The sequence below is a fragment of the Lissotriton vulgaris genome, chromosome 5 (assembly GCF_964263255.1).
Source record: "Lissotriton vulgaris chromosome 5, aLisVul1.2, whole genome shotgun sequence".
NCBI lineage: Eukaryota > Metazoa > Chordata > Amphibia > Caudata > Salamandridae > Lissotriton > Lissotriton vulgaris.
Window position 1 is genome coordinate 296,762,221 of NC_141693.1, and position 13,895 is coordinate 296,776,115.

Here is a 13,895-nt window from a genome sequence, read left to right on the forward strand (position 1 = left end):
TTCTGAGGAACAAGGACACCAGGTTGTCCAGCAACCGGCAATTGAACATTCGGTATAAGTGGAGCCGCAGCACCTTGTGCGTACGGTGGAGGCGACCGTAACAGATAAGATAGCAGAGGGTCGTTTTCGGTATCCTCCAATATCTTAGCCATTTTCGATGGCAAGGCAGGATAGCACTTGTCAATCGCTAAGTTACGCTCTCTAATGGCTACATCTATGGCTTTCTCACACTCGTCAGCCTGCAACTGTTTAGTCGCTTGCTCTAGAGTTAACTCTTCTAGTTCTTTTTGCTCTTTTTTCAACCTTTTCATTTCTCTCTGTTTGGATTCTTTCCGCCAATAACGAAAAGAGTCAAACATTGCCGGCCGGGCTTTCTTCCTAAACAATTTCGCTTCTAAATTGTCGAGAATCTCTTGTTCAAAACTACCATGCAGTGGCCAACTAAGGACACCATCCTTCTTACAATAACGGACCCATATCTCATTATAAGTTATAGGACCCACACCATACTTACAATATAGGTCATATAGGGGAGTCCCAATCGGAGGAACCAGACAGGAATCCTCTAATTGTGAGTCACTGTTGCAACTAAAACAAGACAACATTTTCCGACTTACCATTTTCAGTCCGGAACACAAAACAAACAAACACGGAACAAATTGTGCACTTGAACCAAGAACTTAGGCCTACCAAAAACGAACTGATGTATCGATACCCAAAACTGAACCAAATAGATTATCGTAATTAGAACAACCAAAGATAATCTTACAAAACCAAACCAAACCAAGAACCGATCAAGGATTTTTAACAATCCTCACAAAAGTAACCAGCTAGCTATCACTAAATACTTAACTGAGTCACTGAAGACGTCACCAAGGAGAAACCCGTCACGTTTCGCTGTACTAAGGACTGCACCACTTCGGGTCCAAGACAGGGCGACGGTCAAGGCAACGGCCCACTGCAGCCGTCCTGAACGGGAACCCTCGTGGAAGAGAACTTCAGGGCCACTTTTGCGATATGCCGGGATCGATGAAGTGGGGCGCCTCCCTCAGGAATCTTCACACGAAGTTTCTCGAACTCTTCAGGCTTTTGGACCGGTACCGAATGACGTCGCCCCACGTTGGGCGCCAATTGGAGTTCTGGACTTTTTGGTTCCGTCCAGAGGTGTCAGGGTACAACACCCAAAGACCCCGGAGTCCCACCTGCCTTGGTGCACAAATGAACAGAAACACGGGCTTCTCGATGGTGGCGTCAAAGACCAAAGGTTTATTACTGCAGGGACACAGAGGTCACAGAATCTACACACGGGCAGAATTCAGGAGACTGTTCGATTTGTACATTGAGGGTTGCTCCTTATATACCAAAAATTGTGCTCTAGGCAAATATTTCACATGTCGGTACATTCCAAACCTTTTGTGTCTCTAAACAATAAATATTTGGCGTTACACAGGAACTGTCGATAATATCTGATACCAAACATCACGAAGAGGGGTTCCCACCAGTCCATCACAATCCCTTGTCAATATTGCATTCAAGACCCGGACCGCCTCATCATAAAGTTCGTTACCTCCCCCTAATAAAAGCCCAGAAGGAAAGGAGCAGAGCCAGATGCAGAAGATAGAAAAGCGGGATAAGAGATGTTTGTAGGTTGTAAATGGGCAAGGCTACCGGCTTCGGCCGCCTAATCATGATCAGGTACAATGGACAGGAAAACCAGTTCAGGTGGGCTGGCCTCGGGCAGAGGAGGCAACCTTTGTCGAGTCATGCAGCTTCAGCGTGATCTGGTTTAAGGTGCACGTGTCATGTAAGAGGTGAATCTCCGGCTAAGGCTACGTGTCCTTAATCAAAGTGAAGTGAATGAAATGATCAGAGGCTATTGCATATGTGAGGGCAAGGAACCACAAAATGGCGGCCACGATCTAAGATGGATGCCATGGGTAGATCAGAAATGTGTTCATAACAGGAGTGCTCTTACTTGTAGCGTGGCGAAAACACTAGGATATACTAAATGGATCATTTGCGGTTCACTGATACCATTTTTATGTATTTCCGACAAACTTGAAAACACGGGTTCAAATTGTCACGGAACCGTCACGGAACCTCAGGTGTGTAATTTGTGTCTTTCTCCAGAGCACGACAACACCCGCCCCACCTCCTGCCTTACCTTTAGGTGCAAAGAGACTCTTTGACAGCAAAGAGACAGATGCCCAGCCATCTCAAGACGCAATGATCCATCAAGAAATGCCAGAGGTCTTCAGTGAAAGTGATCCACTCAAAGCTGAAGAAGTGGAGGACACTGGTTCAGCAGGTGTCTATGCCCATCAGCCCAGCCCGGAGGTCATTTGCTTCGAACCCCCCAACTCCTCGGAGCCCAAACCACTCTGCACTGTCCATTTCCCTCAATACCAGCCCGCAAACCAAGCTGACGCCGAGAGTCTTGAGTACACTTGACACACAAACCACACAAGCAGCCACACACCGAGGTAGAGCACTGCCCACATGGGAGTTGGGTATCTAGTCCCATGCACAAGCCACCGCCACCCACTGGATCCGGTCGACATCAAGGTAGGGCATCATGGTAGAAATGGGATTCCAACCCCAATAAGTCTTCAAGTCCAAAGAAAGACATTGGAGCCAAAGCTTCCAAGCCAACTTTAAAGCTGAAGATCCCATCAGCATCCTAAGAACGGTCCTCGCCGAAAACGTAGTCTGCTCGGAAACTGCCCTTAACAGTCAACACCGACAGGCTCATGCTTGAAAAACTACAGCACAATCTTGACGAGTGGCAAAATAATTGTCATCAATCCTCAGAAAGGGTAGATTTGTACTTGCCCCGGTGCAGCAGTGCCCAAGAAATTCAGGCTTGCTTTTAAGGATACTCCTGGGTGTGATCCTTCTTCAGAACCATCGGTTCCCAAGGAGGTGCTTATTGACCGGACCACCTTCCCTCCACCCAAACATCCGACAACAATATCCCCTTTTACTTACTCCCTTTCTTGGGTCACCACAGTCCTTTTCAGACTAGGGCAGTCTCAGTCCGTATCCCCCCGATAGAGGACTTTGAGACACCGCTTTACCCACATTCCACTGACGACGTCTGGGAAGACTACAAAATACAGCTCCTGGGGAACCTGGCCTTGAACATGTCTCAGTCAGGGCTTTTCTGGACAACACTAGTGCCTATCATGGTGTCTTTCAATGGGCTGCAGCATACCACAAGGGATGCCATGAACACCACTTCCAAAGAGGATGGATTAGTGGATACACTATCTAGGGCGAAGCATTCGCTCCACTTCCATCCCAAGTCAAGGGAATGCCTAAGGCTACCTTGGAGGCTTTCAGGGAGCAAACTAAATTCTGTGTGGTCGCACCCAGGATAGAGGAGAAATACAAATCTTTTTACTCCGAACTCTTGTACATTAAGGGCATGTCTGCCCAGACTCACTGTTAGATGCCACCTCCTGCAAGCAAGCAGCAGCACAAGCAACAGGTGATGCTGCCGATCAAAGAGAGTAAACACATTGATTACATGGCAAGAGGGTGGCGGTAGGTGCCGCAACCCACTGGCGCATTGCCAATTCCGCGGATGTTCTCTCCTTACGACGGAGCGTAGTGGGACAAGTAGAGGACCTGCTCCAGCACCAGACCACAGAAAGAGATAATGAGATTGTGGCGGAGAGGAAACTCCTCTCTAATGCCTCTATCCGTTGTACCCTGCATGTAGCCACCACTTTTGCTACCAGGGCCTAATACCTCTATTATTTTATGCCACCACTCCTGGTTACCATTCTCTGGCTTAAAGCCATAAGTCCCGAGGCATCTAGTCAACGTGCCGCTTAATGGGGAATACCTGTTCTCTCATCACAGGTTATTGAGATGCTAGAGAAATTTTAAAAGGCCACAGGCACTCTAAAGCAAGGAATGACCACAGGCTAGGGACTGCTTACAGAGACAACAGGATAGAGGCACTCCCAGTACCAACTTCCCCTGACCAATCCCAGTCCAGTCAGCCCCAGCAGCAGGCCTACCACCAGCCTGGGGTCAAAGGTTACACACAGGGTTCCTTCCAGGGTAACCACTCTAAACCACTCCCTCCAAAGGACCCTCTACCTCTAGACATTGACTTGACCCTAATCCCCCGACCACAAGACACCTGTTGGGAGGAGATTTTAGGGGTTTTTTCTATACTTGGAAGAGATCTTTTTTTTGTTGGTGGTAAAACAATTTCACGGGCATGGAGCCTGGTATTTTTTAATTTCTAAGATACTCGTTGGCCCCAGCCCTTTTCACGGATTGTGTTATTTTCTAGGCTTCGACGCGTTTCGCTGGATATCCTATACCACCATCTTTCTCAAGACAAAGGTTTGGACTCTTTGAAAATAAACTTTAGCTTGATCAATTAAAAACACCTATCATTGGCGAGGAAAACCATTCCAGATATGCTGGACGATTAATTTCCACAAGAATTAGGGTGTTGCCTCCTAAATTTAATCCAGATTATACTTAGATTAATCTTTATGCCCCCCAATAAGGCCCAAAGGACGTACTCGTCCTACACGACGTATCTGAAAGGCGTGTAATGTTACAAGTGTTTTTAGCAAATTTTTTTATTGAGGACCATGATATGAATTAAAACCTCAGGCTCCTAAAATGGGACTGTAATGTCGATTTTCTCATATGGTTGCTCAAGAATATTGCATGCCGTAGTTCCCGCTCATAATTAGTTTCAGTAGGTGTATGCTCCTGCGTGATATCTTCCTGTATAGCCTTAGTCCCTCATAACAGCTGCACATGCGTCCTCTTCAGGTAGAAGGTCACTGGGAAGATCTAGTGTTGGCATAGGCCATCACATATTACTCTCTGCAGTGGTGGAACAACAACAACCTATTGCAGGGCCCACCCTTCATTGACTCCTTTCCACAAGTAACCATCACCACGAACACCTCACTTTCAGGTTGGGGAGCACATCCCCAAGATCTGACATCAGGGCTTCTGGTCAAAATGTTTTTGTCCATTATTGTATTTCCAAGCACCTGGATCCTTTTACTCTGTAATTCAGGATATTGCCTGTTTCTTTCTACCCTTACTGAAGTTAAATTTAGCGTGTGTCTTCCATTTGCCACCACTGCAGCCTAAATGCAAAATGGGGAACACACGTCTTTTTTTATGATTCTTGTAATCCAGGCTTTCACGGAGGGGCTCAAACAGGCCATCCCACCTATAGTTTCTCTTGCTCCAGTCTCGAACCTTAATGTACTTGTTACTAGATGTATGGGCTGTCATTTGAGCCTCAGCACTCATGCCTTTACGGTTTGTTTCTTGGAAGGTCGCCTTCCTTGTCATCATCACATCTTTAACACGTGTTTGTTATCTACAGCCCTAAATATAGAGCCTTTCTTTCAGGTCCATTATGACAGTTGCCCTTAGGACCAACTCCAAATTTCTACCCCAAATCTATATCCACCTCAACCAGATTATTGAGCTGTGTCTTATTCCCTCAAACCAGCCTCAGTAGTAGAAAGGGCATTTCACACCCATAATGTAAAATGCTCCCTTATGTACTAAATTGACAGAACCAAGACTTTCCACAAAACTCACGTTTTTTCTGCTTTTGTGAAACCTCATAAAGATGTTCTGTTAAAAGCCGGTATGGCCAGGTGGCTTGTAAAGTGCATCCAAATCTGCTACCTCACATCCAAGAGAATGTTGCCTGCTAGGCCCAGACAACATTCTGTCCGTAAGAAAAGAACCGCTACGGCTTTCCTAAGTAACATCATTATTATAGCTGTCATTTGCAAAGCATTCCACTCTACACACATTCCCTAAAAACTATTGAATGGAAGTCCTAACTCGCCAGCAGGCTAGAGTTGGTCTAACCGTTCTAAGAACTTTGTTCAAGCATCTGCACTATGCTACCTGACCACCATTCAAGTGAGCTCTGCTTTGCAGTCTATGCTGAGAATATGCATCTGCACCCACACTCTATGAATCGAAAATTTGACTTGCTCTGTAAGACTCTATTCATAGCGTGAAGAGCTGGTTATTCACATGCTCCAACCTGCCTCCCCTGGAGCCAGAGGTTGCTGTAAATTGTTTTCTTTATACACTTTAAAGCATGTTCATCTAAATGTCCTACACTGCTCCATCACTATCCTTACCCGTAGACCAAAAAACAATCCAATCATGGATGCCCATGTGCATTGCCAGCTAATGGTGGAGTTGCAGTATCTCGTGACAAAAGACTTCTTTGAACCAAAACATGTTACAAACGTCCGTGTCCAACACCAGATGGGAGCAGTATTCAGAACAAGTGAATCTACAGCACTTCACGCTACAGATTTTTACAGGTCGGAGCTTTCTATGGTGTTGCTGCTCACAAGGTTTATCAACGAATCTGTTTGCTTCACAATCTCATTACTTTTTCTTTTTCTTCAAAATAAGGTGTGCTGTGTTAGCTCTTGTCCAACGTGTTTATTATTGTTTATTCTATTTCAAAGACGACTGAAGCTCGCTCAGTTTGACTACAGCAAGAAGTGTTCCGAGTTGGCGAAGGTGACTGAGGGCATGTCTGGCCGTGAAATCTCCAAACTTGGTGTTGCTTGGCAGGTAAATTGTTTTAACATAAAAATATCTACACCGTTGTAGGCTTGTTTTTTTTTCCTAAACTCACTAGGTCGTCTATTGTGGAGACTGCTGCTGGCGATGCAAGTTTGTGGTAGCTGGCAGTGCTTTTGCCTCTTCACTGAGTGAGGATGTCATTGGTATTATTCCTTTCACCTAGGATTCTAGCTGACTCCGTTTCATCAGGCATTACTAATAACAATGGAAAACTTAGTTTCATTATGAACAACATAGTTTAGGTAGCAATTAACTTATGGTATTACATGATTATTGATGCACAGTTGATTATATAAATTGACTGAAGTTTCCAGAGATGTTTCTTTATGCTCAAAGTGGCAAAAGTACAAACAAGTGAATTGTAGACGAGTGCTAAAAGCTGTCAAAACAAAAGTGGCCAGGTGTAATAAATTATACACAATTTAAAGTAATGTACAAGTGGTCCGGTACATTTCAATATGTACAAAAAAAACAAATTCTCATATTTTTATTCTTGGGTAGCAAAGTCCAAAATTGTATTTCATAGTGATACTTCCAGCTGCAGATTTCTCACCTTTGAATAGCTCAGCCGCAGTTCTGGATATGGAAACGTCTGACAGAGCTCTCTGGTGCCTGTAGGGGGTGCTGGCCCTGACTTTCCTCCAGAATATGGATTGTGGTGATGTCACTGGAGCCATATTTTGCCCACCCTGGTACACTGATGTCCATTTTTTTTCTGCTCCTTTTGATGCCAGTCCTGAGCATCGGCCCTTAGCTCTGAGATGACAAAATATTTGCTTGTCAAATTATTCTGTTGTAGTAGTATGGACATGTCTGTTCCAACAATGTTATTCTAAACCCTGTCATAGGTGTGATGGACAAATGTTAATCACTGAACCGCACAATAACAGTTGGTGTCAATTTATCATTATGTGACATCTGCCACTGCATGAACCCCAAGGACATCAACAAGCAAGAAACCAAGCTTTTCATGGCCCCTGCCAGAGATGATCATACAGGCTGTGGATGGTCGAGGTCAAAAACCAGAACAAGATCTGGGTCACTTTCTCATTCCTCCCCTTCTTCCAAATCTTTGAGGGAAGGGAAGGAGATGCCTTCAAAAGACGTCGCTATAATCTTCTCCCAAGTGATCAAAATCTAAGTCACCTCTTCTGACTTATGCCCTGGCACCTTCCTTTCCATAGCCGTAATTAGTAGCGTTGTCTCCTCAGGCTTCTTCGGCTTCCCCAGATCAATTGCTGACACGGCCTCTTCCAGAATCTAGGTTGATGAGACTTATCAAGAATTTCAGACGCTGAGTACAGATTCAACTTCCTTTCACCAGGCTATGTCCAACACGTTCAGGAGAGCAGCAGCCCCAGGTGATGTATCTGTTGGCCCCATGGTGCGTACTCCATTTGGAGCCCAGCCCTAACCCCACTCCCACCTCAATAGATGTCCCTGGTCAAATCTGCTCGCTTCACTGCTGATGCTACCTCTGGCTCAGTCTGCGGCTCCTCCACAAGTAGTGGTGCCCCTCAGTCTCACCAACCACCCCATCCTTTTCATGGACACTCTGGGAAGAGGATGAGATCTCTAAGAGTGGCTCAGTGCTTCTTAGAAGAAGAGCGGTTCCAGATAGAAAGCGATAGTGCCTACAGACAATATAGGGGCAATATGCATGATCTCTTTGGAGCAAATACAGACCAACAGTCCCCAGATGGCCAAGGAGATGCTAATGACACAGATCCTGTGCCTTCCTTTTATTCTTCATTTCTGCTGGCTCTTTAGAGCACCAGTGTTCTGGGTACGTCATGACATCAAGATTTGCCTAGTCCCTGGCCCAGCTCCTTCATAGGTTGCTTGTTTGCTTGTTTTGTTCCAGTGCTTAAGGAAGAACCTGAATTATTAGGTCTTCCCCTTCTTTTGGGGAATATCAACCATTCATCTTGACTGACGTCCTACAGCCAACTGCCACCATGGTGAAGCCCATGTGACCTTTTAATGAATTAATGAAATGGCATTTGTATAGCACATGGCTACCCAGGAGCATCCCAGCGCTGAGCGGTGAATAGAGGAAACAGAACCCTAGGAAAAGAGAAAGGTCTTTAGTTGTTTTCTGACGGCAAGATAGTTAGATCCTGCGAAGATACAGCAGTAGAGTGTTCCAGAGCTTGGCAGCATTATTCGAAAAAAGACTACCTCCACTTTTGGCTTTCTTGATTCTAGGGACCACTACTAGATGGAGCTCGTCGGAGCGCAATTTTCTGTTTGCCCTATAGAGGTGGATCATGGCTGAATTGATCGTTGGCCCGTTCCCTTGCAGGGGCTTATGGACAATGCAGAGGGCCTTAAAGCTAGTTCTCTCCTGCACCGGAAGCCTATGGATGGAGTGTAGCACAGGCATTGCTGAACAGCGATTGGGGACTCCCATCAGCAATTTAGCTGCACAATTTTGTACAGTCTGAAGTTTTGTGACCACTGAGTTTGGGGCGCCTAAATATAGGGCATTGCCATAATCTATCCTTGAGAGTATTAGTGTTTGGACTAGCAATTCTTTGCTTGAAAGGGTAGGAGGGGAAGCACTTTGCGGGCCATTCTGAGCAGGCCATAGCATGTGGCAGCAGTCTTCCTAGCTTGAGCTTTGAAGGTAAGGTTCTGGTCTAACCAGATGCCAAGGCTCTCTATCTAGGTTTTTGGGGTCAACAGAATTGCCATTAGTGCTTCCAAAAAACTTGGTTGCATCCCCCTTAGGACACTCCACTTGTATCCAATAAGGTTTTAAATAATTGAAACCATTTCTTTCGTCATGTTGTCATGAATTTATTCATTCATAACATTTTATTTCTTCATAGCACTCCATATGCTAATTCTTCTTAATACATTATTTCTTCACAATGCCCTTTTAATATGTGATAAACTGCAATGCATTTCGAGCATTATTGCTCTTCATCAGGGAGTACAATCTAAAAATTAAATTAAATCAAAATGCATGTTGATACCAGGACTTATAACTTATATGATCTACATTAGTTTCATGTTTAGATGTCATGCACTTTACCAATGTGCCCGTTTGTACAGTAATGTGCACATGAAGTGTGGTGCCCAAAAAGACAACCTGCTGATCGTGTGTGTGAAAGTGCTCTGTGATATGTAAGAATTACTCCTGTATAAGGCTCACAGTAATGTACTTCACTGGTTATTGTGTAAAAAAACAGTTGCAGACATTAAGCAGAGCGAACGTTTGAACAAAACAGACATTAAACAAAGCGGCTAACATTTAGAAGGAAAATGTACTGTTTGTTTTACGAAACGCTGAAAGTCAGCACATATTTAGCTAGTAGATCAGGCTTTTACGTTCGCGCTTTGTAGAGACGCTTGAAGTCTTGAACTTACTTTAGTGATACGTCGATGGCTTGTATCGCTAGGAAAAATTTCAGTGTTCGGCATATCCGTACCGGAATGCCAACGGTAAATGTTTTTATAAATAAATCCAAACCCCGCATGTGCGTGAAGACGCTATTTGGAGGAATGAAAGGTAAAGACTGACTATGCAGATTATGGGTGTAGCGTGGCAGACATATTGGAATGCCAATGTAACAGTGTCTGATCAGGAATAGAGGAGTTATGCGTGTCAGCAACGATGATACTTTAAGAGAATATGAACAATAAAAATATAACGAAGGTAAAAGAAAAAAATATGAACATGTATAACATTGTGTTGTGCCCATGAGCATGATATTTAGTGTACATAACATGAATTAAATCCTATTAGTGCGAGAGCTAGTACAGTTCCTTAGGAGAAAACATAAAGACCTGTTACTCAAAGGTATCAGACATATTCAATACGTTCATTGAGGCCATATGGTCTCCAGGACTGGAATTTAAATATCCAAAAGTTCCCTCTCCTCAGTAAATGTTTTATTGTCTCAGCCTTCTTTTCTGTCGACTATTTCCAGGATCATGAATCTCAGCTGAGATATATTATGCTTCTGTTCCATAAAGTGTGTTGCAACCGTTGACTTCGTGTTTTTTGTTCTTATGTTAGACTTGTGCTCATTTATTCTTAGACATAGTTTCCTCTCAGTTTTCCCCACATAGACTTTGCCGCAGGGGCTTTTTAGCATGTAGATGACGTTGGTTGTGTCACATGTGGCAGTTACATGAAGTTTGATTTTGTAACCCTTCATCGGGTGGTGAATGATTGTTCTGCGTATGATGTTGTTGCAATTTTGACAGTTTAAGCAGGGTTAAGTGCCACTATGTAATTGGTTTTGTGGATCCTTCTGTTTGAATATTTCGCCTATATTTCTTTTCCTTGTATAACCAAAAATTGGAAGTTGAGAAAATCTGGCTCCATTACTAACATTGGCCAATGTTTGTTTATGATTTTCTTAAAGGTTTTACTGGATGTGGAAAATCTTTATACCAACACCATTCTGGTGTTTTCTTGTTTCTCCGTGAGGTTTAAGGCTGTTGCACGTGTGGTCAATTGACATTTAGCTTTGACCTTTGCTATTGTTGATGGAGGGTACCCTCTATCTGTAAATCTTTGTGCCATCTCGTTGATCCTCTGGTTTGCCTTTTCACTATCAGATACTATTCCTCTGATTCTCAACATTTTGGAAGTTGGTAAATGTGTTTTAAGTTATAACTGATGATGACTGAGGTAATGGAGGATGTTATTTCTATCCGTTGTCTTGCGGTAAATGTCTGTTTCCAGACCTTTTTCTGTTTTAAGAATAAGTACATCTAAGAATGTGATTTGTGTCTCTGATGTTTCACTCGTAAATTGTAGATGTTCATTAAAGGTGTTCCAAGTTTCGATAACGTTCTTGACCTCTTCATTGGTGCCCTTCCACAGCATAAAAATATCATCAATGTATACATTATGATACGCTGTTTCCATTCTTGGTTTGACAAGATATTTTCTTCTTAGAATCTTTCCATTACCAGGTTAGCATACGAGGGCGACATACAATTTCCCATGGATGTACCGCTAAGTTGGAGGAACCCTTCCTCCTTCCATTGGAAATAACTTTGATAGAGCGAAATTGGTTGTGTGCGAGCTAACTAAATTAAATGGGACAGACCTATCCACTTGGAAACTTCCTCAAGACAGGAGTGGAGGCCATTGAACCTCTGTTCTGCATGATTCAATGCTACAACCAGCTGTGTGTTATCTGCATATGTTACCATGTGGATCCTGAAGGGGGCTACAATATCTGCCAACGGGGACATGAAACATTAAAAAGGGTGGGGCTCAACGATGAGCCCTGGGGGACCCACACTGTAGGGGGATGGGTTTTGAGGCGGTATCGCCTTCAGATACCTGGAAGAATCTTTCATCTAGAAAAGATAGCAGCCATTGTAGTGCTGTACCGGTTACTCCTGAGACGGTGAGCTGGGGCGGTAGTTGCCCAGATCGGCAGGATCCAAATAGGTTTTTTTTAGCAACGCTTTCACCATAGCCCTTTTCCACTTGGGGGGTATCGTACCTGTAGAGAGTGAGGCATTAATCAGGTCAGTGATAGTGGGGGCAACTGTTGGTGCTACCAGTTTCAGGATATTGGGTGGTGCCAGATCCAGAGGCGACCCACTTTTAACCGAGGACAGAAAGGTTAAAAGAGCTTCTTGGGTCAGTGGCGCAAAGGTCTACAAGGAATGTTGAGTTGCATGCAAATCCTGGTCCGTATGCTCGCTTATATCACAATCACAATCTCTCTGGGGAGGCACCTAAGGATGTTCTGTATTTAGGTGGAGAAATGCAAAGGTCTACAAGGAATGTTGAGTTGCATGCAAATCCTGGTCCGTATGCTCGCTTATATCACAATCACAATCTCTCTGGGGAGGCACCTTAAGGATGTTCTGTATTTAGGTGGAGAAATACTCTGCCTGTTCATTGCAGCGCTGTCCCAATGTGTCTGATACACCCGGGGGGGGGGTGATTTTGAGTAGCTTTATTACAATAAGAAAGGTTTCTCTGGGGGAATTAGCAGCTAACAAGAACTTTTCCTCATAGTAGGAGGCCTAAGCTTTTTTTTATTTCTGCCTTGTATATGCCAATGGCCGCCCTGTATTCCATCTTCTTATTGAGTGAAAAGTCTTTCCTCCAGCTCTTTTCCAATTTTTTACAATGCTGTTTTAGAGTGCGTAGTTCGGGGGAGAACCATAGGGACTTGTTGGGTCCACCTATCTTTTGGATCGATTTTTCTGGGAGCACCATGTTCAGTTGCAAAAGCTTTCATTGGCTTCGATTGGGTTAGGATCTAGATTCGGTCTGGTCTTTCCCAGTTTTTGAGCCCAATTGTCTAGGGGGAGCTTAGACCAAGGACGAATTATGGTTTATATGGACGGTTGTATGACATTACAATGCAGGCTTTTACCCCGCGTACCATTACGACGCTGTTTTTACAACGCAAGTCGTACAGACCATCCCCTCGAGATCCAGCCTACTTATTCCTGCATCCCACTCTTGAGAGTTTTGGTGGTTCAAGCCTTCTCCATCACAGAAGTGAATCTCAGAACTTTTCCTACTCACCCACCAACCCCTGTTTGAAGGTGGTTCTTACACAATAGGCCGCCTGGATTTTTCGCTTTTTGAGCACCTAATTGTTGAGCTTTTACTGTGGGAAGCCTCATAAGTTGGGACTCACCCACAGTGAACTCAGGATGAAATAGACTGCATGGGGATTTTACTGGTGTCCCCCTGGCTTGACCAGGCCACTGCGCAACAGCTGGAGTAAGGGACACCGAGCTGGTTACATGCAGACACAGGTGTACATGCGTGTGCACACGTGTAGGGGCTGCGCAGGGGAGATTCCTAGCGTGTGCAGTCCAGGAACAGCTACAGAGTGAATGGTGTGGCAGGACTTATGCATACTTGGATGGTGACATAGAATAGGCTTTATACATTGGGAAGGAACATGCCAGGGAAAGTCAGTGTGTTTTACTGTTTTTCACTTTGTTATTCCCCTATGGGGATGAGGAGCCCATGGGCTAAATTAACTTTCATAAGGCCTACAGATTCCAGACATGCACTAAAGTCCACTGTAGCGGATGTGAAAAGAAGTATTCTGCAGAGTCCAAGGTCATATTTGTACTGCTTTGGGTCATCCAGAAATGTCACATTTCTTGGAGTCCGTCATAACCAGACCCTGGCTGAGGGCTGACCTCAGCAGGATGCAGGGGCGGCCTTAGGCATGTGCAAGCTGTGCACCAGCACAGGGCCGCCAAAACCCAGGGGCGGCCACACCAATATATATCCTTAATATAATATTCCTCTGAGGATGGATACA

At 44.4% G+C, this 13,895-nt stretch overlaps 1 protein-coding gene across 1 annotated transcript in view; it reads left to right on the forward strand.

Annotated features, from left to right (window-relative positions):
• LOC147710752 (ATPase family AAA domain-containing protein 3-A) overlaps positions 1-13,895 on the forward strand; it is a 554,267-nt gene that overhangs the window by 469,012 nt on the left and 71,360 nt on the right. Inside the window, exon 15 of the mRNA XM_086921474.1 lies at positions 6,498-6,606. Coding sequence (XP_086777600.1) covers positions 6,498-6,606 — 109 coding nt within the window. The remainder of the gene's footprint in view (positions 1-6,497; positions 6,607-13,895) is intronic.